Here is a 27,392-nt window from a genome sequence, read left to right on the forward strand (position 1 = left end):
TGCAAGGGTGGTATATAAATCAAATCAGTCAATCAGTAATAAAATAAGAGGCATGCAGCTAGGTGCCTTGCAAAATAAAAACATGACGGGGAATCTGACGACCCCGGGAAACCTTACTGCAGAGAAAAGACAGCAAAGTTAAAATCCAGCTCAATCTGCCTTCTTGGAAAATAGAGCTCAGTTGAACAGAGGGATAGTAAAGTGCTGTGTTCCTGGCTTACGGACTGCAAAATGCATTCTTATCTTTTCAGCAGGGAAAAACACCACATGTGTGGGGTATGGTATTCGGCATCTGGCTTGTAGCCTGGTCCAATATTCCCTTTCCCTGCCTCGAGACAAAATGTTTGATTTTCGCCCAGAGACAAAAGTTTGGGGTGGTATACAAATTTGATAAATGAAAAATAATAAATAATAAATAATAATGATCATCCACATATTCTGACCAGAATATGTCGGTATAACAGACGTCCAGAAATGGTTGCATGTCAAAGGACGTTTAAAAATAAAAACAGAACCTAGGCACCAAAAATTTCTGCTGATTCACAGAAGGGAATTGGCGAATCCTGAAAGGGCATGTCCTGAAGCAGGCGAGTGTCCATGCTGGAGCTGTGAACCTTCCCGTTCCGCCAGCCAGGGCTTGGCCAGCAGCCAACAGAAGCATAAGGCTGCGGTGGAGTAGGCGGAAGAGGGAACTTCCAGCCATAAGCTATTTTCAGGCAACGGGGCTTTTCCCAGCGAATAAATAGAATGGGGGTGGCCCTGCCTAGACGGCGTCATATGACCTATTTCCCGGGATTTGCCCTATATTCTGAGGAACAGCTGATTCAACATGCTTTTCGTTTTCCCTGAGCCTTTGCCAGCAAAATCCAGAAGCTGTTACAGGTGCCAAAGAAGTGAACACGCTTTGCTTAGCTGCAAGCCACAGGGTGCAGCTCTCTGTAGGGGAAGAAGGCAAGAAACCAGAAGCCTGTTCCAATAAGGCTACCAGAGCAGATGTTGTGCCTTGATCCTGGGATTTCACACTGTGAGGTGGTTTCTGCATCCTCCCTGCCTGCAACCACATCAATAGAAATGTAATAGGCGAGCTGGTACCTGCCCCCTGCTAACTGGGCGAAGAGGCATCTCTCAAAGTGGGGATTCTCTTTATATTTTGCAGGGGGAGAGCAACTGGCCCTATCCAGCCCCAGCACAGCATCCCTCCAGAGGCTGTTGTTGGTGTCTCTACCTTATGTTTCTTTTTAGATTGTAAGCCCTTTGGGAACCTGGAGCCATATTATCGTTGCTGTTGTTGCACTTTGAGAACATTTGTTGAAAAGCAGTATGTTGTCGTTGTTATTATTATTATTATAAATTGTTATTTATCCAGTTCTAGAATGTTGGGGAATTCAATCAGCTTCATTTGTAAGGGCTGCACTGAATTTTCACCCATGAAAAATTTACGGGTGAAATGGTGGGTGGAGTCCAGAGAAGCAGAAAGTTTCTGGGGTGCTCTCTTGAGTGCCATCCTCGTGTCATGTTTTCAGCCTGTTTGCATCTCCTATCGTCCTCGGATACGCCGCTTCGGTGTCCCCGAGAGGCCTTCACCATGGCGAGCCAGGTCAAGGGACCCTTCCAGTCTGTGACAGCGCACGACTCTTGGGATATATGGTCCACCCGAGCCGTAGTCCTCACGGAGGCAAATCGGAGCAAAGATGATGTCCGTGACTGTCAAGGAAGAAGGAGGCAATTAACTCGGGCAACGCCATTGGCTGCTTCTCTGATGAAAATGGCTCCTTGCCCAAGTGATGCATAAATCACAGGTTCCATTTGCAACGGAGCTTTCCTTGGTAATTAATGAGCCAGTATGAAGACATTAAATGCAGCGCATGCGGTAATAGACAGGCTTGTCATTCTTCCTCTTGCGCAGATAACCGCGGAAGAACAAAGGGCGATCTCCTCGTAGACCGGAACCCACTCCTGTCTCTGATAGCAAGGAATGAAGTCACTCTCCGAAAATAACAAAAGACATTGTAGAAGACACTGAGTCAGCTAACTGCAAGAATGCCAGATTCCAAAAGCGCAAAGGCTATTCTTGGAAGGGATTGCTGGGTGGGACATCAGGATGGACCATGTCAAGTGTTTTTAAAAATGTGCTTCGTTTAATTAGGCACGAGTGGGAATCGGAATAGGTTTGGCGATGTCGTCAGTAGGCATGGGCTAGTGGGCCTTTTCCTTGCCTTGTAACCTTTATGGTGAGCAGCCAGCATATACATGGGCGCATGGGAAGCTGCTTTATACAGAGTCAGACCGCACTGGTCCATTTAGCTCAGTGTTGTCTACACTGACAGGCAGCGGCTTCTCCAAGGTTTCAAGCAGGAGTCTTTCCCAGCCCCACCTGGAGATGCTGACAGGGACAGAATCTGGAACCTTCTGCATGCAAAGCAGATGCTCTACCACTGAACTATGACCAAACCAGCATAGGAAGCTGCTGTCTGCTGAGTCAGAACGGTGGTCCATCTAGCTCAGTATTGTCTGCACTGACTTGGCAGCAGGCACAATAGGGAATCGGAATGGGTTTGAGGGTGTTTTCAGTGGATGTAGGCTAATGAAAATGGCCTTTTCTTGGCTCTGTAACCTTTATGGTGTTCAAAATTGGTTTGTTTTCCTGGCTGTTCGTGGTCTCCTCAAAAGTTTTCCAGCAACAAAGTTCAAAAGCGTCAATGCTTTTTCTGTCTTGCTTCTTCCAAGTCCAGATTTCACATCCATAGAGTATCACGGGAAGAACCATTGTCCGGATGATTCTAATCTTTGTAATAGCCTTTCCGAGGCCTTCATTGCAACCCTACCAAGTGCTAATCTGCAGCATATTTCTTGACTGCTGGATCCTTGACTGTTGACAGTCGATTCTAAAAGACAGAAGCTCTCCACCACTCCAGTGTCTTCATTATCAGTTCTGAGGCTGGTTGCTGTACCCATTGTAATTAATTTAGTCCTCCTTACATTTAGTCGTAGTCCCATTTATTTGCTGTGCTCCTTGAGCCTCCTTCCAAAACTGATCCTTGGAGCTTTGAAAGTTCAAGGGGGAGGGAAGCCAGGAGCCACGGCTCTTCCACTAACAGAGTTCTGGCTGGTGGGGACACCCTCCCTGAATAGCTCTGCCATGCTCCCTCCCTCAGTGTTTTTAAAAAAACAGCCAAGAACACATCTTTTTATTTAAAGAGGCTTTTAAATGCTCCATCATTGGCTATATCTATACTTTTTAGTTTTTATAATCCTCAATTTTTAGCTTTTAAAGTAACTTTTAATTTGAAACTTAATTCTGGTTGTGGTTTTAGCTTGGACTTTTAACTTGTTTTCTTAATTTGGTTAATTTTATTCATTTTATTTTACATTGTATCTATTGTATTGTTGTGAGCCACCCTGAACAGTAGCGTACTGGAGGGGCGGGGTATACATATTATTTATAAATAAATAAATAAATAAATAAATAAAATATTCTCTCCTTGTGCTTCTTGCAAGTTTTGAAAGGAATGTGAGGCGAGGCGTTCCTTGCAGCATTTGCAAGGGTCAGCTCACCCCACAAAGGCTGCTTGATGAGAGACACCTTGCCGCCCTGCTGGTATTCCAATAATCTGCCGCCTGAGGCTATTGCCTCCTATTGCCTCATGGGATGGCTGGCCCTGCCTCAGCCACCATCTTGTCCCTGACTCTAGTGGGTGGATCTTGGGTATTTAGCAAGAAACAAAGTAGATCCCACATGCTTGGGGTCTGCTCACTCTTGGTATCGTGGCAAGAGTGTTGGGCTTAGGCTGGGGAGTCGTGTGTCCGAGTCCCCGCCCGGGGTGACCTGTTTTCAGTTCCTCTCTCTCTCACTTCCCTCACAGGGTTGTTGTGAGGGTCAAATGACGGGAGAGAAGTATGCGGTCCTGAACTCTTTGGAAGAAGCATAATCAATGAAGTTACGTTTTGGGAGTGGGTGGGGGAAGGAGAAGAGCCGCGAGGGAAGATGGCTGCTCTGCTTCTGAGTCTCGCTTGCTAGAAAAACCTTCAGCTTCCAAGCCCGCTGATTGGATGAGGGCCTTTCCCTCCCCTTGGCGTGCAAGGACAAGGAAAAGAAAGGGAACTCGGGGTGCTTAGTGTTTTCCCGCCTTTATCGTTATTACTGTTTTGAAAACCCTGCTTTTCTCTCCGCTGTAAGAACGGGGCCCTCCCCCTGCTCTTCCCAGTTCCTGGTGCTCTGAGGGAATAAAGGGGCGTTGCTGCTGTTCACGCTTCGCTACGCATAAAGGAGCGTGCATTCAGACCTGGGCTCCGGGGCCAGGCTGTGGCAGCTTCGGACAAAAGCGTCATTAGACATGGAGAGCGAGTCTCCAGTCTGCGGCGAGGCTGCTGAGGCACCATCAATAGCCAGCAGGTCCTCGTTCCAGGAGGGGAGTCCTTCTGTCTCGGGCGGGCGGGCGGGGATGTGTCCTCCTGCTTAAAGAAAAGAAGCTGAAGGAAGATACAATGTCTTTTTCTGAGCGTCTGTAAAGCCTCGTAAAAACCGTTGGGGCCGTCAAAGCGAGGGGTCACGGGGAGAAAGGGACAAAGCCCGAGGAATGCACTCTCCTCTGCACCGCCCCCCAAGGCCTTTTCTCTCCCTGCCTTACTTCCAAACGCCTTTCATATCCTTGGGTTTGCAGACTGGGGAAGAGAAAACCGAGTCCCGGGTTTCTTGCTCGCAGATAAAGCCGCCTTGACGCCCAACCTTGACCTTGTAGGCTGGCTCCCTTAGCTTGTGAGCCCTTTGGGGACAGGGAGCCATCTTATTTCCATTTATTCTTTCTCTATGTACACCGCTTGGGAAGCTTTTGTTGAAAAGCGGTATATACGTTGGTGTTGGTGTTGGTGTTAGTGGCGTCCAGAGGCAGCTAAAATGGAGGGGGAGGGAAGGTGTGGCCATCCTGGCATTTTGCTATGGAAACTTGGGCGAGTTGAGGGTGGGTCGATGGGCGGGCGGGCAACGTGGAGAGCCCTAACGGGTTGCCAAAGCTTGCTCCTGGCATCCTCCTCCCCTGGGCGCGAGTTTGAAAGGCTCCTCCCGATGGTCATTTAATTGGCATTCTGCATAACTACGTCCTTTGCCGAAAGCTGGACCCTCCCTCCCTGCCACCGCCAATTCCGCCATCTGGATGGACTCCAGCATGACTGGTGATCGGCCTCTGATCTTATAATGCTGCTAATTCAGTAGTATCGTAGTCAAGGTTTCCCTCTGCGGTAAACCTCCAACCCCTGCCCCGAAGAAGGCCACATTCTCATGAACAAAGGAGCGGGATTGTTCTGTGGGGAGCACACAGGAGGGCGTGCCTTTATCGTACCCACTTCTTGCCCACTTCTCAAAGCAATGTATTTTATCACCTTTCCCCAGAGTGTACTGCAGAACTTGGATCTGTGCATGCAGACTCGACAGCAAAACAACACTGAATATTGTAGCAAGTTAAATCGATAACTTGCCTAGGGAGCAAGAGGTTGCTGGTTCGAATCCCCGCTGGTATGTTTCCCAGACTATGGGAAAGACCTCTATCAGGCAGCAGCGATATAGGAAGATGCTGAAAGGCATCATCTCATACTGCATGGGAGGAGGCAGTGGTAAACCCCTCCTACCAAAGAAAACTACAGGGCTTTGTGCTCACTAGGGGTCGATATCGTCTCGACGGTGCAACTTTACTTTAAATCAAATTCCAGAACCTTGCAGTTCTTCCGCGTTTCCCTTCAAAGGCAGCTGAATTCTTCTTGCTTTGTTGGGCCTCCAGATAACTGGGTTGCTCCCTAATGTTATGAATGTTCTCTGACTTTCATAGGCTGTGTTCCCACAAGCACACTGATCCAGGTTAAAGAGTTAACCAGCACTGATGAGCCCAGTGGAGCTGGTTGTGAGAATGCAGGTTTCCTGAGTAATCCTGGTCAAACTATGTTTAACTAGGATAGATAACCAGGATCTGTTCCTGGTTAAATGTGGTTTAATCACAGTGGTTTGGCCAGGAATGCCTGGGAAATCTGCCTTCTCACAACCAGCTCCACAGGACTCAGCAGCCCCGGTTAACTCTTTAACCAGGGTCACTGTGATTGTGAGAACACAGCCTTAAATTAGTATCGAGCTGAGCACAAATGGCCATTGGTGCTTCTAAGAAACCACAAAGTATTCTCGTGTAGGGGTTCTCCAACATGGAGACGTTGTTAGAATACAGATCTCAACCCCAGCCACAATGTCCCTTGCATTTGCCTAATTTCTGGATTCTTTATTTTTGTACTGCATTCGTCACTCCCTTCACAACTTTGATGCACGATCTGTAGTTTCCTGATCGTGTTCTCCTCTCCTGACTGTATATCTCAAGGGAGGAGAGCTGGTCTTGAGGTAGCAAACATGAATTGTCCCCTTTGCTAAGCAGGGTCCACCCTGGTTTGCATTTTGATGGGAGACCACATGTGTGAGCGATGTAAGATATTACCCTTTGGGGATGGGGCCACTCAGGGAAGAGCCCCTGCCTGCTTGCATGCAGAAAGTTCCAAGTTCCCTCCCTGGCAGCATCTCCAAGATAGGGCCGAGAGAGACTCCTGCCTGCAACCTTGGAAAAGCCGCTGCCAGTCTGTGAAGACAATTATGAGCTAGATTGACCAATGGTCTGACTCAGTAGAAAGCAGCTTCCTGTGTTCCAGAATCTTTTCAATGAGCTTCTTCAGTGCGTCAGTAGATTTGGAAAAGATTCTCTGAAAGCAGAAAGTTTGAAAACTACAGTTTTATGTGTGTGGGGAACCTTTCCTCTCCATCACTGCTCCCTCTGGCCGTTCCTTGCCGTTGATCCTAATGTTTGTGTCTCTTAATGATTCTAACAGGCCTTGGATTTGCTGTGACATATTGAGTTAATGTTTCCCTTTTCCACACCAAATCTAGGTCAGCCCTCCTCCTTATCGCTAATGCTCCGCTGAACGAAAACGGATTGCTTGCTAATGGCTTCAATTTAGTTTTTCATGGAGTAAAGAAAATTCAGTTCAATACCTGTTTTCATCTTTATTACATCAGATTTGCTGCCGCTCCTGTCAGGCTTGCGAGCTGGCTTGCCATTTGATTAAGGGGGATTCGGTCAAGCTGTTTGCCAGAATAAACCTCCCATGAATATATGGAGGAGGCTGTGATCTGCCCCTGAAATGGGAGAGGATAGAAGTTTATTGCTGTGTCTTTAAGCCTTTCTCTCTGTAGCGATGAGAACCAGAGTCTGCTGGAAACCACCAGAATAATAGAATCACAGAACTGAAAGGCATCTTGGAGCACTTATAGTCCGTCCTCTGTAGCAGTGCAGGAAACTGCTACAACCTCACTGATAGATGGCTGTCCAGCTTTTGTTTGCAGCCGTTCAGAATAGGAGAGCCTACCACTACATGTGGCATGCTGTTCCACTGTCCCAAGAGCTCTTACAATCAGGCGATTCCTCCTATAGCCATGATGATACTGGCAGACTCCAGAAAACCGCTTTTTATTATCCTGCAATGGAGTCATCCAAAAAGTGGCGTTTTGAGGGCTGTGATCTTGAATTGGTTTAATCTGGAATGGATGCATTTGTGGGAAACCATTTTAATCACTGGGGGCTAAGAAGAGTTTGCTTCATGCCATACTGGAAGCAGCAGAATCTGTGTTGGTCACGCCGCTGTGCACCGGGGAGGAGAGCTGGTCTTGTGGTAATCGACATGAATTTGCTAAGCAGGATCTCCCCTAGTTTTTATTTGGATGGTGACTACATGTGAGTGCTGTAAGATATTCCCCTTCAGGGATGGGGCCGTAGCTCAGTGGAAGAGGATCTGCTTTGCATGCAGAAGGTCCCAGGTTCAAGCCCTGGCAGCATCTCCGGGTAGGGCTAGAAAAAACTCCTGTCTGAAACCTTGGAGAAGCCACTGCCAGTCAGAGTAGACGATACTGAGCTAGATGGACCAAGGGTCTGACTCGGTAGAAGGCAGCTTCCTAGGGTCCTATGTGCCTAAGTTTCCGAGAATATCATGGAAGGTGACTGTTTTGCTTCTGGGCCACAAGACTATTTACTGGACAACTGCTCATAACCGCCCCTGTTGCAACTGTAAATAAAGTATGGAAACCTGCATCTAAAAACGGCCTTTTTGTAAGACAGGGAGCGTGCATTTTCAATGCAAATTATGAAAACCAGCTGCTTTGGCGAGGGCCGTGGTGTTTCTCCAGCATCTGACATAAAACTGTGCTTTAAAGCTGCATCGTAAGGTCATCGCAGAGCTCTATTTTACTTAACGCCCTCGCTGCTGAATTATTTATGCCTCCCCCATGTTTTATTCATGGTAAATATTAATACCGGTGTCTTTAAGAGGAGAGGTTATTGCCGCAGTTTTACCTGGAAGAGATGATATTATTGAAATAAAGTGGCAGGCATCCCGTCCTGACCTGGGGTGACTTTTGTGGGCCAGAACTCCTGCTGGTTAAGCCCCTCCCCAACCAAAGAGCCGCCATGCTGGGTGTCCCTAGAGAGCAGTTCCTGTGCGCTTCTCTCTGCTTTTCTCTTTGGTCCCCACAACTCTTTTAACGAGGGTGCTCCCATTTCTAGCATCCTTGTTTGGTTATGTGACCTTGGGGCCCTTCCGTTTAGCTCTTGGAAGTCTTTATGGTGCGTCGTGAATGAGCAGGTCAGCTCTGCCCTCCGTTTCCATTACTTGTATTCCTTGCCTAAGGCTGTGAGTTTTTTCTTTTAAGCGTTTTACCTGTAAGTAAAGTGTGCCATCGAGTCGGTGTCGACTCCTGGCGCCCACAGAGCCCTGTGGTTGTCTTTGGTAGAATACAGGAGGGGTTGACCATTGCTTCCTCCCACGCAGTATGAGATGATGCCTTTCAGCATCTTCCTAGATCGCTGCTGCCCAATATAGTAGCAGCGGGGATTCGAACCGGCAACCTTCTGCTTGTTAGTCAAGCATTTTTCCACTGCACCACCATAATCTCCTGGCACAGTGGCCAGTAGCCAGGGATTATGGGAATTGTAGGCCAACATCTGCAGGAGGGCCGAAGTTGAGCAGCCCTGCTCTAAGGAATGGACACCAACACATTGGCTGGCATCCTGACTAATTACTCAAGGGTACTACTCTGGAGTTACTCTAAAGGACTACTAAATTCCAATTGCATGTCTTTTGTTAGGGTGTCAGACACTCACTCTCACTTTTGTACTACTATAGTTTGCATACCGCTTTTCAGCTAAAAGTCCTCAAAGTGGTTTACCCAGAAAAAGAAGCAGCAGCCAAATGTGATTCCCTGCCCTATCCCCCAAAGGACTCACAGCCCCTAAAGGGAAACATGTGGTAGTCACTAGCAACAGCCACTGGAGGGGTGCTCTGCTGGGGTTGGAGACGGCCAGTTGCCCTCCCCCTGTTAAATATAAGAGAATCTCCACTTTGGAAGGTGCCTCTTTGCCTAGTTGGCAGGGAACTCAAGCCAAATTTGTACCTGCCCAACACCAGAGAAATCACCCCAAATCTTAACTCCAGAACAAAAAACCTCACCTTTGAGCGATGCTTTCCTCTGCTCCCCAATCCCATTAACTCACACTCAGCCATCTCCTTCCTTCAACACACATCAAAGATAATACATGTGCATCTCTTTAAAGCGGGGGGGGGGGGCACACACGGAGACATCATGTCAGAGAGAATCCATCATGCCCCTGTAGACTCCCATTGGGCCCCGACAGATGGGAGACTCCCGATTCCATTTCATACATTAAACATGGGCCGCATTACCCTTCTCTCACGCCCCTCTGTCAAAAGCGTCAACTCACTCAATGTAGAGGGTTTGGGAAGGACAGATTCTGGCTTCGCTGCTGCTTCTGTTCCTCGCCATCGTTCAGAACCAAAAAAAAATCTGGTTTAATCTGGATTTTAATGTAATTTGAAAGCATTTTATTAAATTATGTAAACTCCTCCAGCACTAATTGCATTTCATAGCATTAAGAAAAGTGCTCTGGGCACTACCAGCCAAATGGTGTGGAGGAGAGAGAAGAACGCAGCAGTTCCATTCATTAGCCCTGCTACGATGGGAGGTTATTATCAAGTTGAATGGTCCAGTATAAACGCTGTTATACTAGAAATATTATTAGCATTAAGAAGATTCTTCATATGATGGTGTGTTTATAATTATACTCTTTCCCCACCCTTCTCCAAAGAACTGCAACTGACCTCACAGAGTGGAATTGGAACCCAGGTCTGCTCTTCCAATCTTGGAATTGCGAGGAGGAACTGGGGATTGCTTAGAATGATGGATGAGGTGCTGTGGTTGGCCGTTTGAGCCACAAGTGACAGAACTTCATAGGAAGCTGCCATATACTGAGTCAGACTCTTGGTCTATCTAGCTCAGTATTGTCTGCCCAGACTGGCAGCAACTTCTCCAGGATTGCAGGCTGGAGTCTGTCTCAGCCCTATCTTGGAGATGCTGCCAGGGAGGGAACTTGGAACTGTCTGCATGCAAAGCAGATGTTTTTGGGAATGTACTAAAATGAATGACAGGAAATGCCCACTGAAAAGCCCTGGTTCCTTCCAAATGGCCATGGAAAGCATGGGATTTCCGAAAGGCCATTGGTCATTCGGAAATTCAATGAATTCCATGGCCATTTGAAAAGAAGAACATAGGAAAGTGCCGTCTACCGGGTCAGACCACTGGTCCATCTAGCACAGTACTGTCTGTGCAAACAGTGTGCACTGACAGTTCCAGTGAGAAACTCTGGTTTCAATTCAGATCGTATAAATCTTTTGCCTTTTACTAATAAAGACAGTTCCTGTGGGCGACTGGTCCCTGCCATTTTATCTTCCCATGAGTCTCCAGGGAAAGGTAGTCTCACTCCCAGGGGACTTCTAAGGGAGACCGTGGCACTTTCCAGCTGCCCAGAGAGGTGCCACCACCAGTAAGACTCCCCCTTTCTCCTCATTTCGCACCCCTGGCCATCTCCGAAACCCCTCCCCTGTTTCCACCACCTGTGAATTCAGCAGCCAAATTGCAGGTGCCCTTTGGGGTCACCCCTAGGCCAGGGATCCCCAGTTTGGGTCCTCCGTTGATGTTGGATTCCTGCGTCCATCATTCCCAACCACAGTGGCTGGCACTGGGTTATTATGATGAGAGCTTTTGTCCAGCAACTTCTGGGGACTCAAGGCTGGGAATCCTGGCCCTAGAACAAACCCATGGAGGCTGCCCAGTGGACAGATGTGAGGATCAGGTAAAGTGTTTATTTGTATGCTTTGTATTTTGGGAAGGCTGTGTTGCTCTCGGCCGTTAGGTGTGCAAAGTGCTCTCCTTCCAAACAGAATGAAATCCGCATCATCTTTTCATCTCCTTTGCCCCCCGCTTTCCTTCCTCCCTTTAGCAATGTCTGACTTCCACATCCACCCCCAGAGCACGGTGGTAGAAGAAGGAGGGGTTGCCAGATTCCAGTGCCAGATCCACGGCCTGCCGGAGCCAGTGATCTTATGGCAGAAGAATCGTGTCCCCATCAATACCGATAATGACAGGTAAGGAGGGGGGACCCCAGTTGCTCTTCTGGGATGCCCGTTCCCCAATCTTCATGGAGGATTCTGGGAAATGTTTCCCAGAGGATTCTGGGAAGCCTTCTATGGTGCCTATTCGGGGCCAGGCTAGATGTGATGTGGGAGTTCTGTGATCGGCACTCTAGGGAGGAGGCTCGCTTCAGCCTGCCAAGCACACCATCCGTACCAGCACCTAATTTTCACTGTGATTTCTGTTTCCTTTAGGTACACGCTGCTCCCCAAGGGGGTCTTGCAGATTACCGGACTGCGAGCTGAAGATGCTGGGATCTTCCATTGTGTCGCTACCAACATTGCCAGTGTGAAGAATAGCAGGGAAGCCAGGCTCACCGTATCGGGTGAGTCAAAGGGGAACCAGGAGGATTATTTTGGGTTCTCCTTCCTCTCCTCAGTAGCAGAAGACCTCTTGCAGAAGGTCCCAGGTGCCAATGTGGGCATCTCCAGTTTTGTTCTGTTTTTAAGAAAGATCAAGTTGCACAGGGGTTCTCAAACGTAGGTCCCTAGATGCGGTTGGGCTACAACTCCCAGGCACCCAAGGTTGGGAAACCCACGTTCTAGATCAGGGGTTCTGGTAGTCCAGCTGTTGCTGAACTCCCATTTATTGTGGCTGGGAGTTGTACTTGGGCAACATCTAGGAGTGCCATAGGTTGGAAACCTACCTGGTAAGCCCCTTGGGGCAGGGACCTGCCCTTTTGTGCTTTGTGAAATACCATGCACAAAGATGGTGCGATATACAGAAATCCTAATAATTATCCAGGACAGAACCTAGAGTGGAATGAAGTTCACCCAGTGAAATTCCCATGCGGGTGACCACACCGGGCATTTGTATGGACACAGGAAAAGGGTATTCCAGAACACAGTGCAACCCCTCATTCATAAAGCTCAGGGCTCAATCAGATGCAAGATTTCAGGCAATTTGGAGCAAACCCGTTCCAGTTTCCCTTGACTGACCATGCCTTTGACCGACATTCAACTTTCCCTTTTTAAAGGAAGAGAAGCTGATCTTGTAGTAGCAAGCATGCTTTGTCCCCATAGCTAAGCAGGGTCCGCCCTGGTTGCATATGAAAGGGAGACTACAAGTGTGAGCACTGTAAGATATTCCCCTCAGGGGATGGAGCTGCTCTGGGATGAGCATCTAGGTTCCAAGTTCCCTCCCTGGCAGCATCTCCAAGATAGGGCTGAGAGAGATTCCTGCCTGCAACCTTGGAGAAACCGCTTCCAGTCTGTGTAGATAATACTGAGCTAGATGGACCAATAGTCTGACTCAGTATATGGCAGCTTCCTATGTTCCCTCTTCCTGCCCCGTCCCTTGCTCCTGCTGCTCTGCTCCATCTACCAAAGTTTTCTTTTTAAAACCCCAACAACAGTGCAAGGATGTCTTAGTGCAGGTATCTAGAGCTGTTTTGCCAGGGGCGAGGCAGCGTAGCTGGCTGAAATTCCTGAAACACTTTGCTCAATAAGGCTGGCTGCTTTGCGGCAGCAGTTTGGGAAATCTGCAGCCCGGGCCTGGATGCACACTTGTGCAATTTTGCATTTTGCAGTTGTTGTTGTTATTTTCAATTATTATCAATTAAGAATCCATTTCCTTTAGGGCAGAGCAGAAGGTAGCATTCTGACTTGGACGAGAGAGTGCAAGCAGGATGAAAGCAGGGAGACTAGGCAGACCTTTTGGTCTGACCCAGCAAGGCAGATCTTAGAGATGAGAAAGCCTGGGGAAAATCTGGCGGCGGGGGGGGGGGGAGAGAACCCCCCCCCAAACCCGAAACCTTCCCATCCCACCCACCCCCAGCCGACCTTCACATTAATGTGCCCAACCACAATGTGATGGGAGTTGTCGTTCAACAGCATCTGGATTGCCTGCCCCTGTCTTAGAGGGACATCATGGCTTCCTTTCTTCTCTCACCCTCTCCAAAGCCGTTCCCAGCTTTGACACCCACTTAGCCATGACAGCTCACACCTGCTGGCCAACATGTAACTGAAGCCAGCCTGGAAGGCGCCTGCAAATTGGACTTCCACCTCTTGTCTGTAGCAGTGCCGACTTTTCACGGGAACGGCATTCCTTGCCTGCCTCTGCGGGTCAAACAAGCGGCGCTCGCTCTGGGTGTTGAGCAGACGGCAGGCGCTTCCTAAAGTCGGGAGATCCAAAGTGTGGCTCTCCCAAGACGTTCTCTCCAGGACGGGCAACAGGAAAGACCAGTCAGTCAATGTATTGATTGACCGATTGGCCATGCGAATTGGATATCGATTGAGTGGCCCATATGGATCTTTGCTCATCATCTCGAGTGCTGCTCAATGTCCCGTCATTGACTGAGATTTGGTTGGTAGAGACGAGAGGCAGGGCCTTTTTGTCTGTGACCCCTTGGTTCTGGAACGCCCTCCCTGATGAACTTCACTATGCTCCCTCCCTTAAAAAAATAATAATCTTAAAACCTACTTGTTCAGAGAGGTGTTTTAATGTGTTTTACTACAGCCTGGTGGGTTTTTAATTTTAATTGGGTTTGTTTTAATGGTTTTCATTCAACATTGTACTCTATATTTCTTTTACTGCTGTGAGCCGTAAAAACCGCCCTCAGCAGTTTCGTACTGGAGGGGCGGGATATAAATATTTTAAATAAATACATACATAATTTTGCGTAGCCAAGGGCCATTACAACATAAACAGATTTAATAGCTTAAAATGGTAGAATACCTATCGTTAAAGGGGGAAAAAAGCCATAATAAATTTCTCTCCAATGAAACGGAAAGATCCCTCTGACAATCTACGTGGCTTTGGGATGCGCAAAAGCAGCTCGTAACTTTCTTGCTGCTGATGCAAACAATGCCGCCCTGTAGATGACAAAACTGATCCTTGTCTGCCAAGACTCAGCCCATCTTAAAGTCATCCGCCTGCCTTTTTGAAAAACATTTGAAAAGCAAAAGGAACCACCGTATAAGATGTCATGTATTATGTCCTCATTTTGAACCAGGAAAGGAACGAGGTGCGGAGGCAAGACGCAGTGGCATTGAGGGTTAGCATGGTGGAGCACAGAATGCCCTGGGGATGGCAGAGTTCTGCTTGCTCAGCTCAAATAGCAGAAATATTTACTACTACTACCACTTTGCATATTTACATTCCACGTTCCCACCAAAGTTTTCAAAGTGGTTTACACAGAAAAATAAACATAAACATTAAAAATAAATAAAATAAAATGATTCCCTGTCTCCAAAGGGCTCACAGCTTTGAAAACAGAAACATAAGGTGGACACCAGCAACAACCACTGGAGGGATGCTGTGCTGGGGTGGACAGGACCTTCCTCCTCTTGCCTGCTTCCCAGAGGCATGGGGACACAGGAAGCTGCCATATACTGAGTCAGACCCTTGGTCCAGCTAGCTCAGTCTTGTCTACACAGACTGGTAGTGGCTTCTCCCAGGTTGCAAGCAGGAGTCTCTCTCTCCGCCCTATCTTGGAGATTCTGCCAGGGAGGGAACTTGGGACCTAGATGCTCTTCCCAGAGTGGCTCCATCCCCTGAGGGGAATCTCTTCCAGTGCTCACACATCAAGTCTCCCATTCATATCCAAACCAGGGCAGACCCTGCTTAGCTAAGGAGACAATTCATGCTTGCTGCCACAAGACCAGCCCATCTGGGGGCCACTGTGAGAAGCAGAGTGTTGGGGTAGATGGTGGGCCTTGGGCCTGATCCAGGAGGGCTGTTCTTGTGTTCTTCTGTTTAACCACTGCCTTACCTGTCTATACAGGCTCCCACTCTGCTGTGTACAAAGATCCCATGATTCTTGTGGGGCCAGAGAACCTGACCTTGACTGTCCACCAGACGGCCGTCCTGGAGTGTATCGCCACTGGAAACCCCAGGCCGATCGTCTCCTGGAGCCGACTCGGTAAGTCCCCAACATGCCATAGAAGAAACCACACCAGAGCAGGTAGAACTGAGAACCTCACTGCGTTTGGGGCAGAGTCCAACCATTCCTGTTTCTATTTCCTCTCCCTCCAAAGAGTTTAGGATGGCATACATGGGCTGTGTCAGGGGAAGGCAACACTGGCTGTCCAGCTATGGTTGAACTCATTTCCCCCAGCCACAATATATTGATGGGAGTTGTAGTTCAACAAAAACGGGAGAACCAAGGTTGTCTGCTCTGGTCTGTGTGTCCCCCTTACACACCATTTTGGCTCCACAACCGTCCGGCAAAGTCGGTTAGGTGAAGAGTGAGGGCTAATTCCGACATCATGTGGAGACAAGTTAAAGCCTGGTCCTGCACGTTGTTCTCTCTGAGACTCAGAAGCGTGCAGTCTTCTGCCTTGCGGGCATCTACCTCCAATTTAGGTTAGAATAAAGTAGGGATGTGCACAAACCAGTTCGGAGGCCCTTTTACGGGCCTCCAAACCGGTTCGAACCCTGGCCAGCTCGAAGGTTCAACGGCGGGGGTCCACCTTTAATGGTGGGGGAGGATGCACTTATCCCACCACCTCCTCTGTGTTTCCCCCGCCGGCGTGTGATTTCCCAAAAGCCCGTCGGGCCGGCAGCGTACCTCCCTGCTGCCCCGTTGCTACGTTTACCAGATATACCTGGAAGTACTGAATGTGAATGTGCGCGTTATGCGTCTATGCACATCACACTCGTGCATTCCGGGTGTGCACGTGCGACGTGTGTGCGTGCGACACACACAGGCGCATGAAGTACTTCTGGGTATATCCGATAAACGTAGCAACAGGGTGGCACGGAGGTACGCTGCCGCCCCGACAGGGCTTTTCGGAAATTGCACGCAGGCAGGGGAAATGTGGTGGGGGGCGGGGGGGGGTGCATCCTCCCCACCCTTAAAGGCATCCTCCCCCCCCACTGGCATCAAAACGGCCCCCACCGGTTCCGTGCACATCCCTAGAATAAACCACAATCAGTTGTGCCATCTGAACGGACTGACCTTGGTGTGTTCTGACCTACTTGAAATAACCCTCCATCTGTGACTTGCTTCGAACTTTGGTGATAGATCGCGGTTTAGGACAAGCAGGTTAGAATAAGCCAAGGTGGCTTAGTTCAGATGTTGCAGGGAGATTATTCTAGCCTTAAGCAGAAGTAGGTGTTCAGATGGGCAGGGCAGAAGGGAGCGTGTGCTCTGGAGACTTGGGGATGTGTTTGCACAGGACCAGGCTTTAACTGTGTAATGTCTGAACCAGCACAGAGTGACTGGCCCAGGATCACCCAGTTACTTCATGGGTCACCCGAGCAAATCTGTGGACAGTTTCCAGTGCAAAATCTTCTCCCTGCTTTACAGGTTTGTGTTTGTTTACTCATGAAGGTAAGAAGACCCTTGCTAGATCAGGTCACTCAGCATCCTGTTCCCACAGTGGCCATTCATATGCCTCTGGGAAGCCCACAAGCAGGCCATTGAGGCAAAAGCTGTCTTCTGTGGTTGTAGGCAAGATGCAGGGACTACTGTAGGTGCAATTGCAGATGTTCAGCTGACAATCTCCATAGGACAGCATCACATGAACCATACTTCTGTCTACAGAAGCTCACGTCACAAGACATTTAGCTAATCCAGAATTATCACAGCATCTTTGGCTGGTTAGGCTGTAGTAACTTGGCATATTCAGGCTGCCTTGCTTAGGCTTCAGTTGCAGGCAGGCAGCTGGAAAAACTGTGATAAAGCAGGTTGGAGTTCAAGTCACATCCATGTTGTTTTTCTTAATGCGATGCTGTGGTTAGAACCACTGCCACCTTTTGCGTTTTGCTTGTCCCTTTCTCCTCCCAAGAGAGAGATTAAGCGCTTTATGCCTATTGTAAATATTTTCTCTTGAAGGTCTTGCTTAAAGTTGAGACTGAGCTGCATCTAAATTTTGAACCGGGATGTTCACAGAAGGCAGGCAAAGGGCTCTTTCTTGCTGCTCGTTAAATGCTGGGCAGCTCGGCCTTTACGGCTCTTTTTACAGCTCGCCACACAGACCGACTGGCAATTTAACGAGACTGTTTTTCTCTTTTTAAACGACTTAAGTATCCTCATGAGTTCTGCCTCGGAGGGAGGGAGGGAGGGAGGGAGGGAGGGAGGGAGGAAGGAAGGAAGGAAGGATCGACCCCAAAATCTTTTTGCTAGACACTTCCATGAATCTGGCAGGAAAGCTTTGGACAGATTTTAAGATGCTTTCTTCAAGTTTTCTATCCCATCAGTGGTGTTTTTCTCCAGAGTGCTTTCCAGATTACACACTACAACAGAGGTAAAATGTTTCGACTTGGCAGGATCGTATTGACAACGATCTCCTGAATCTCAAACTCCTACAACGGGAAAATACAGCTATTTTTCTGCATCGGACTTGCAACATCATAGCACTATGACGCAAAGATAAAATCCGAAAGAAGGTGTCGGAAATGTGAACGGCACCTTGTTGTCAGCGCCAAGATTGTGGTGTCACAACACAGGAAGTATGGATTACGGAAGCACGCTTAGCAGATCCGTAGTGACACTGTTGTCTGGTTTAATCTGGAAAGCACCCATGATCTCTCATCAGCACAGTTCTGAAACGGAACTGTTGGATTCTGGCTGATGTGTAAGCCAAGAGCAAAATGAATGTTCCATGGAAGTTAGTCATGCAAAGTTAGTCAAAAAGGCATTTCATCAATAGGTGTCCTCTCCAGATTTGGGAGTCGTGCGTGCTCCAGTTGTGTGATAGCCTGAACCGAAAAGCAAGAGAGGAGGAGGTGGAAGTTACCATGAAGTTTTTTCACACGGGGCTTTTGAAACCCTTTAACTTGCATCTCCTCTGGAATGGCGGGGGTACATTCACATATTAGCCAGATTTACTCTGAAGTCCCTGTGAGTTATCGGGGAGCAGTTCACACACAATTTGGGTTTTTCTCTGTGTTAAGAGTATAGCCCAATTTATAAATATTTATATAAATATTATATAATATTAATATAATAATAATATATATTATTAGTGGGTTAAAAAAAATCCACTTTTTGCATTGATAACTTGGGACAACTTTGAGTTCTCAGTAAAGCCTCCCAATAAACTTGCGGGAAAACCTGCTGTATATAAAAGTTCCTGGTTTGAGGCTCCTTCTGGGTTGGAGGGCTTTTCCTCCTACCAGGGTACAGCTGCTGGGTGTGACGGAGCTCTCTTACTCAGCGGGAGCCTCATACATGATCACTTCCTCCCCCTGCCCCTGCGCCTACGTTGCTTTCCCCTCACAGAATATCAAAACTCCAGATCATGCACAGCTCCCGCACTGGGGCAGAATGCTTGTCCTACCCTATTGAGGATCATATGAACTGCCTTAAAGATTAGTGTTTCCAGTAGGCAGACAGTTTTTCTGCCTACCTCATTCAGAAGCTAGGGAAGGAATCTGGACAGGGCACACTAGTCCTACCCTGTTGAGGCTTCACGGACGATCAAGCTCCCCACCTTCACCCTTGTTCTATCAAACACACCTAGATTGCACTAGCACACGGTTGCAGAATGGGGGCACACTAGGGATGTGCAAACCAGCTCAACCTCGAGCCGGTTTGACATTGAACTGGTCCGGCTTGAGGGCTTGCTCGAGGTCGAGTCGAACCCCTGGGCCGGCTCAGGGCCGGTTCGGGGGTTCTAAAGTCACCGGGTTTAGTGGTGACCTCGAGGTGCTGCCGTGGCCGCAAGGGTGTCTCTAGCGGTTCTCCCTTTGGGCAAACTGGTTTTGTGCACATCCAGCTCCCATAAATGGGTAGGACTTGACTCTTCCACGACATGTAGGCTGGGCACAGTGAATTATTTTACTGTCTTTCCCCCTGATCAGATGGCCGCCCAATCGGCGTTGAAGGAATTCAGGTCCTCGGGACGGGTAACCTGATGATCTCGGACCTCACGGTGCAGCATTCCGGGATCTACGTCTGTGCAGCTAACAAGCCTGGCACAAGAGTGAGGAGAACCGCCCAAGGGAGGCTGGTGGTGCAAGGTAAGGCAAGCAGGGTTGGGACCCTTGATTCACGAAGCCACCCAACTGGCTGATCTTGATCGCTTTTGCTCTTGCATTTCCTGCACCCACAAACTGAGCGGGTGGCGATGCTGAGCTTGGATTAAGGTGACTCCCCTCCACGTTCTTTGTCACATTGTCAACGTTCACAATGGGACGGTGTTTTCACTGAAGAGGGGTTTCCATTGACGCCTGGTGTCTCCGATAATTTTGTTTTTAAAAGTTGGCTTCAGTTATCGGGCATAACTGTGTCCTGGAAGGCGCCTTCTTATGCTGGTTCTTGGTGGAAGAACCTGAGGCAGGAATTCTCAGTGGCCGGAACCAAAAGAACATAGGAAGCTGCCATATACAGAGTCAAGACCACTGGTCTATCTAGCTGGGTATTGTCTTCACAGACCAGCATCGGCTTCTCCAAGGTTACAGGCAGAAATCTCTCTCAGCCCTAACTTGGAGATGCTGCCAGGGAGGGAACTTGGAACCTTCTGCCCTTCTCAGAGCAGCTCCATCCCGAGGGGAATATCTTACAGTACTCACACTTCTAGTCTCCCATTCAAATGCAACCAGGGCAGACCCTGTTTAGCTAAGGCGACAAGTCAGGCTTGCGACCACCAGACCAGCTCTCCTCCTGGGAAAGATCCTTGTCTGAAACCCTGGCAAGCTACTGTCCATCCATGCAGGCAATCCTGAGATAGGTCTGACTCAGTATATGGCAGCCTCCTCTATAATGATCAGGAGAATCTGGCAGCCCCTGCTCAGGCAAAACATTTTTCGCGGGAAGTGTTATGCATTTTGGGAAGAGCAGCAATATTTTTCAGGGGCATATCCAGATACAACAGTAGTTTCCTGGCTAGTCATCCTTTAACCTAGGGGCTCCCATGCTTGGGCCCCCAGGTGTTGTGGGACTACAACTCCTCTCATCCCCCCAGCATTGTGGCTGTGGATGATGGGAGTTGTAGTCCAATAACATCGGGGGGGCCATGCTCGAGAGTCCCTCCCTTGCACCCTTCCCAAGTAAAAGAGCAAGAAACTGACTTGTGCTTCCTCGGGGGGGGGGAAGCTGAAATTTGAACATTCGGGGAAGGAGGCCGGATTATCCCTGCACGCCCCCCTGCAGCTTCAAACCTGGGGCTAAATCCCTGAGCAGGGCGTCCAAGAAAGCCCTTTGAGACTTTGTGTGTTTGGTGCACCAAGGAAACCGGAGCTCCGCCCCAGGCCTTCACAACGGTCCCGAGAAGCCACTTTTAATGGCCTTGGCTGGCAACGCCCCGAAATGAGTTTCTCAAATGTTTGCCAAGCCTGCCGTCTCCATGGTGAGAGTTCTTGCGCAGAGAACGCCTCTTGCCGAAAGGGGGACGGCCTCAGCTGGCCATGTGGAGCTGAATGGCGCTAATCCGTTCCTGATTGCAAGCCCCTCTTCCCGCCTTTGAAGTTGCCCCTTCTTCCAAGCCGCTCCGTGTTCTCATCAGCTCTGCTCGTTAACGGAGGCCTTGATGAGCTGCCGCATCTGAAATTATATTTCTCCTGCCTGAGCAGCCTAATTGGGCATTTTCACAGGGGTGACAAAGCGAAGGGGCTTGCTTGTGCTGGGATAGCCAGCTGCCGCCTAAGCCGTTCAGTGCCTCTCAAAATGCAAACCGAATGCGCTGGAACGTATAGCACACGGATGTATGAAGCTGCCTTATACTGGACTTGCTCACTCAGTCATTCAAACATAGGTTTGATGTGGGTTGCCAACTTGAGTGTGAATGGTGTGATCCCCCACACCGTGGTGGGAATCTCAGATTCATCGTGGGCCATAAGCCACCTTGGCGTGGGACTTCACACAGTGGCACCAATGTTGGTAACCCACATTAAACCTAGATTTGAATGATTGTGTGAATGAAGCTGGCCACTGGGTCTTAGCTATCTCGGGGTCAGTTCCAGGCCAGCTGGAATCTGCGGGGGCCGGCGGGGGGAGCAGTGAACCTACACCCTCCCTGCACACACCCTAGACAACTGGGTAAGCAAGTGGCTGCTGACCTCAGGCCTATATATCCAAATTTCCTTTGGATATAGGAGCAGCTCCCCCCCCCAATTTAGGGTCAAAAACTATTTGGCAAAATTATTGGACTTAGTGATGGAGGCAGAAGAAGGGGAGGTTAAATGGGCTTCTGTGTTCATCCCTTTTCCAAGTAATCTGCCGTATTTACCCAAATCGAAGACGACTCTGAATTTAAGATGACCCCCTTAAAATTGCAGATTAAATACAGGTTATTATTATTTACATTTTATATCCCGCTCTTCCTCCAAGGAGCCCAGAGCGGTATATTACATACTTAAGTTTCTCCTCACAACAACCCTGTGAAGTAGGTTAGGCTGAGAGAGAAGTGACTGGCCCAGAGTTACCCAGCAAGTATTATGGCTAAATGGGGATTTGAACTCGGGTCTTCCCGGTCCTAGTCCAGCACTCTAACCACTACACCATGCTGGCTCTTTACCTGTTATACCTATACTTACCCAAAAGGAAGAGGAATTTAAGATGACCCCCTGGTTTCTAACATCAAATAACTTGGGGGAAAACGAGTCTTGGGTTCAGGTAAATACAGTACTGTGGTCAGAAACAGGACTGCCTGGGGCAAATGAAGGATTTATTAAATAACTCTGCCTCTGCATTTCCTAGTCTGGTCTCTGTGGTTAAATTTCTAGGTGCCATGGCTCCCTAGCGCCTGGGATTTGCCAAGCCCTGGTTTCCTGGCCCGCATGCAACAGCTCTCTGCAGCCAGCTCCTTCTGCAGCATAATAGTTTATCCAGTCCTATTGCTCCGCTGCTGTGCTGCGTCTGGAGGATAAACCAACTGACCCTCCTGATGTGAGCGGGGTTCCTGCCCACACTTCCTTTCTCCAGACACTCAGAATAATTTATTTCTATAGCCAAGGGTTGATTTGGAGGCCCCGTAGGGTCTGCGATGCTCCTGCGCTGGTTCCCTTCAGCTCGCACACGGCCAGATAGACACAAATGACATCGTGAAAGCAGAAGGTGTTAAATAAAATGTTTGCTAATAAGTCATACTGCGAGCCGGCAGGTGGAAGGTTTGGAGCAGTAAATCAGGAAGTCACTGGAACGCAGCCAGGCTACCTTCCGTGAAGGGAAGCCTCGGGACTGCGGAGGAGGCGAGGCAAACAGAAAGGAAGCTCCGCTTCGGGAAGGCTTTGCCTCTGAGCTTTCTGCTTGCATTTCTGTTACACATGCAGAGGCTTTCAGAGGCGAGGTGAGCGAGGGACCGAGAAGCCGCCAATACAACTCAGCTGCTGGAGAGGGAGCGGCCATGCCTGTAAAGATAATTTCATGGGAGACCTTGGCTCTGATCCCCACTCGGTCATGGGGCTTGTTGGGTGGCTGGAGGAATGCCGTCTAAAGCCAGCTAGGCAACGGGCCGGAAGCCCTAACCACATGAGAAGTCTTCATCCGGCCCCCAAAGGGCATCCAAGTTGGCCCCAGGCCAGCTTCTTGGGGGAGGAAGTTCAACTGTCCAGAGAGTGGAGGAAGGTCCCAGAAGGGAGTCAGAGAGTCAGGTAGCGGGGAATGAACCTGGGACCTTCTGTGCGCACTCCGCCATTGACTTGTGACTCCTCGCCATGAGTGCTGTGGATGTGCCCAAAGTCTCTTCTCTCCAACATTGCTCTCTTCCCTTCTGACCCCACATCTCATAAACTATCGCTTAGGCTAGAGGTTCTCAAATGGGGGGCCCCAGATGTTTTGGGACTACAGCTCCCATCACCCACAGCCACTGCTGGGGATGATGGGAGTCGTAGTCCAACAGCATCTGGGACTCCAAGCTTGAGAACCCCTAGCTTAGGCAGAAAGAACATCACCTTTGATGCCTTTCCTTATTCAGGTTTGGGGCAGATGTGAATGCTGACTACTTATCTTGAGAATCGCCCCCTCCTGCTGCTAGGCTTGCCTCTTTTGTCTGCCTTCCCCGGCCCGCCCTCTCGTGGGGTCCCTTTGATCTCCTTTGTTTCAGGCCCCCAGAAGCCGGCTTCCTAGATGCTTCCAGAGTTTATGACCTCAGACCCTGGAGGATCCTTTTCCTCCTACATCACAAGGCAAAAAGCCTGCCTTGGGCGGAGGAGGGGTGATTAGTAGTGAATGATGTCTCCAAGCAAAATGAAGAGGGGCTTGTCTTTTGGGGAGGAAGGAAAATTGCATTGGGTGTGGTGGGGGGGGATGGAGAAAAGAAACCTCCCCGCCCCGGCCTTATGTGGTGTCATAACAGGCTGTCTGGATGGGCACCAGTCTGCTCAGACTCATGATACATTTACCTTGAAAGGTGTTGGGGGGAATTGCTATATCTTTTGAATGCTCCCTTTGCTATCTATCTGAAGTGACCCCCACGTAGCATGCCTTGCTGCCCTTATGCCCAGAACTGCCCCCTCTTCATTTATATGGGGCCCAATCACCCTCTGTATCTTAGTTCAAAATCTGGTCTGGCCCTTAGTGTTTATCCCCGTGGAAATACAGCCTGCATTTATCCTTTGATGTTCTGAGCCTCTCTTGTAATCAATAGAAGTAAAGCTTGTATTTATCCCTTGATGATCTGGGTCTTCCCTGTAACAAACTGAATCAAAGATTGCCTTTATCCCTTGGTGCTCTGGGCTCCCATCGTAACCAATAGGAACAAAGCCGGCATTTATCCCTTGATGCTCTGGGTCTTCCCTCTAATTAACTGGATGCATTTATCCCTTGATGTGCTGGGTTTCCTTCATAACCAGTAGGAGTAAAGCCGGCATTTATCCCTTGATGCTCTGGGTCTGCCCCCTAACTAACGGAATCAAAACTTGCATTTATCTCTTGAAGCTCTGGGCTTCCTTTGAAAACAATAGAAGCAAAGCTTACACTTATCCCTTGATATCTCTCCCATCCCTGGTTGTCAGGGGCCAGGGCACTATACCCCAAAAGCCCCTGCAGAAAGGAAGATTAGCATTGTGAAGGAGAAGAAGTTGGCCTAGCATTCTCCTTGACAATTTGTGTGGCCCTTTGCAAAGTGCAAGAGGCCGGGTCCCTGCCCTGAGGAGCTTCCAGTCTATATTCTGACACTGGGGAGTCAACAGAGGAAGGGAAAATAAGGGGTGGCAGGAGAAACCCAAGGGGAAAAAATGCATTTATTCCAATTGCACATGCTTAGGTTTAACTGCAGGAGAATATAGGGGACTGGGGAGATCTCCACCTCCTTGGGGCAAGTGGCTGGCCTGTATGCCCAGCTTGAGGATGGGGGCCCCTCCCTCAACCCTGCGTGGGCCTCCTTCCAGCAACTGCCAGCCCCCCCCCCATGCAAACCTCACCCCCTGCTCCCTCCCCTCTTGGCAGGTCTGTCTGCATGTTTCAGACTCATGATTGATGCATTTATTTTGCATATTTCTGGAGAGGGTGCTTAAGCGTGATGAGTGTTGCGCCTTTAAATGTTCATCAGGGCTCAATTATCCTTCCCCCCTTCCCCATTATATCCTTCAGAATAAAAGCTTCTGCGTGGTGCCGAAGCAAGAGGAAGTTGCGGGCCCGTCCCCTCCTGTCCCCTATCCCCTAAGGAGAATATCTAACAGTGCTCACATGCAGTCACCCATCCAAATGCAAACCAAGGCAAACCCTGCTTAGCAAAGTGGACGATTCATGCTCCCTACTCCTGAGCCAAGGCCCCATCCTTTTGTGACACAAATACACCTTCTCTTGAGGAGAGACCCTTCCCTGAGCTTGCTTTCTAGAATCAGATACTGCTCTGCACTAAAGGCGTCTCGCTCTCATTTCACTGGAGGCGCATGGCTTTTCATATGCCAGGAGAGAAGCCCTCTCATACACACACAAGTCTGTCTTGTATGGCTTTGCCCTTTCAAGCGGAACCGCTTCTATTCCAACTCTGGCCGCTCACGAGTGCATTTCAGGGCTCACCACCCCAACAGTCTACTCGCTGCTGTATTTCCGTGACACACGGTTCTTCGTATCACAGTCATCAGCTGAAGAGGAGAAAAACCCCATGACCCTTTGCCCTGGTGGATACACTGCCCTGGAATCTTGCTTGTGATTATTCTGGGCTTGACAGCTCCCACACGATCTGGTTCCTAGCTGCGAGATGAAAGTGAACACAATTTACAAATCTCTGGATCTTGGCTTTTGTTATATCTGGGTTGGATTTCAATCTGATAAATTCCTTCCTTCCTTCCTTCCTTCCTTCTCCCCTCTGGCCTTTCCTACCATGAATGAGAAGCCAGGCAGGGGGAGAAGCTAAGAAATAAGTTCAGTTTCCAAGGTACACACTGACTGTCTTTAGGGCTCCTGCTCATCCCATGGGGGCTTGCACGGGATGCCCTGGGTTGGGCAGACGTCCTTCCCTGCATCCCAAACCACCAATCGGCAGAGTTCATCTCATGGTCCTTTCCCTCATCTTTGCAGCCCCGGCAGAATTCGTGCAGCACCCTCAGTCGATTTCCCGTCCCGTGGGGACCACGGCCATCTTTACCTGCTTGGCCCAGGGTGAGCCTCCCCCACAGATAACGTGGCTGAAGAACGGGCAGATTTTGGAACCTACAGACCACGTCAAGTTGAAGAACAACAACAGGTAAGTCATCTCCGTGTGGCTGTGAAGCTGGGGAGGGATTTTGGCATGCTTTCTGGGGCAAGGGGCAAGGAACTCATAAGAAGCAACTGGTGTCCACCATTTCCTTCTCCCCCACAGCCCTCCCATCCCAACCAGGTTACATCATCCTGTAGGGGTGTGCTGAGGGGCCTTCTGGGGGAGAACATGGCCTGCCATGGTTTCCTCCAGAAGCCCCCTCAGAATGATGCTGTGTGATTCCGTAACCTTGCTGCATGATGCTGCAACATTGCTCATGATGGGGAGAGAGGGAAGGCAGGAATAACGATGACCTTTTGCACGGCTTTCTGTGTGTGTATACATATTTCCAGTATTTATGCCTCCGCTTTTCTATATGAGTGATCAATGGCTAATGAAACATGGTAATAAACAATGATCCACATCAAGCATTCCCTATCCAAATCCCAGGTGTGTGTGGGCTGTCTATGGTAACACTGTGAGTGTGCAAAATACACTCTCGGCATGCCCAGAGGCACTCCTCTTGGCGGCCTTTCATCACATGACCCACAGAGGCCAGAGACTTGAGTGGTGGCCTCACCACTCCCTGAGAAGATCCCTGCGAGCACCCCAGGAGTGCAAGCACTCCTCTGAGAATCTCTGGATTGTGGTGGCAGTGTTTGTTTTCCTCTGCGTGTACATCTGCAACTATTAATATTCTTAATGCTGTTGTATCATATTAGGGGATTACCCAAACCCACCGATTTGGAGCTGCGTCTCTGTTATTTCTTCCCACGGCGTTCTGTGTGATTTCCATAGGAACTGAGCTCCCCAACCAGTAATTTTCACACTGGGCTCCTCTCAACTTGCTCTTTCCATCAGACAAATACCGCCAGGTTCTAGCAGGGAAATGTGGCAGTTTGGACCTGGCTACATAGCCACACAATTTCCCAGTGTGATAAGAGGCACCAAGTTCTGAGAAGTTCCACCACAAGGTTGCTATTATCTCCAAGTGCACGGACTAGAGGTCCATTTGCATCCAGCTGAGCACCAAAACATGTGCAAGCAAAAACATGACTGAGGTCTATAAAATTATGCATGGAGTAGAGAGAGAGGATAGAGTGAAATTTTTCTCCCTCTCTCACAACCCTCAAACCAGAGGTCATCCCATGAAACTCATTGCCAGGAAATTTAAGACCAACCAAAGGAAGTGCTTTTTCACACAGCACACAATTAATCGGAAGAACTCTCTGCCATGGGATGGTGGTGATGGCCACCAGCTTGGATGGCTTTACGTGGCTTAGACAAATTCATGGCGGACATGTCTATCAATGGCTACTAGT

General features: G+C 49.1%; 1 protein-coding gene across 5 annotated transcripts in view; it reads left to right on the forward strand.

The window, feature by feature from the left end:
• The window catches only part of IGDCC3 (immunoglobulin superfamily DCC subclass member 3), a 92,958-nt gene that overhangs the window by 41,806 nt on the left and 23,760 nt on the right, over nucleotides 1-27,392 (forward strand). For all 5 annotated transcript variants that reach the window (XR_008311359.1, XR_008311358.1, XM_053271677.1 and 2 more), the window contains exons 3-7: nucleotides 11,370-11,514; nucleotides 11,755-11,885; nucleotides 15,285-15,422; nucleotides 19,310-19,468; nucleotides 25,911-26,076. Coding sequence is in view for 3 of the 5 variants with exons in the window: in XM_053271677.1 (XP_053127652.1) it covers nucleotides 11,370-11,514; nucleotides 11,755-11,885; nucleotides 15,285-15,422; nucleotides 19,310-19,468; nucleotides 25,911-26,076 (739 nt within the window). In the remaining 2 variants the exon portion in view is untranslated. The remainder of the gene's footprint in view (nucleotides 1-11,369; nucleotides 11,515-11,754; nucleotides 11,886-15,284; nucleotides 15,423-19,309; nucleotides 19,469-25,910; nucleotides 26,077-27,392) is intronic.

This window comes from Hemicordylus capensis, chromosome 10, assembly GCF_027244095.1.
Source record: "Hemicordylus capensis ecotype Gifberg chromosome 10, rHemCap1.1.pri, whole genome shotgun sequence".
Classification (NCBI taxonomy): domain Eukaryota; kingdom Metazoa; phylum Chordata; class Lepidosauria; order Squamata; family Cordylidae; genus Hemicordylus; species Hemicordylus capensis.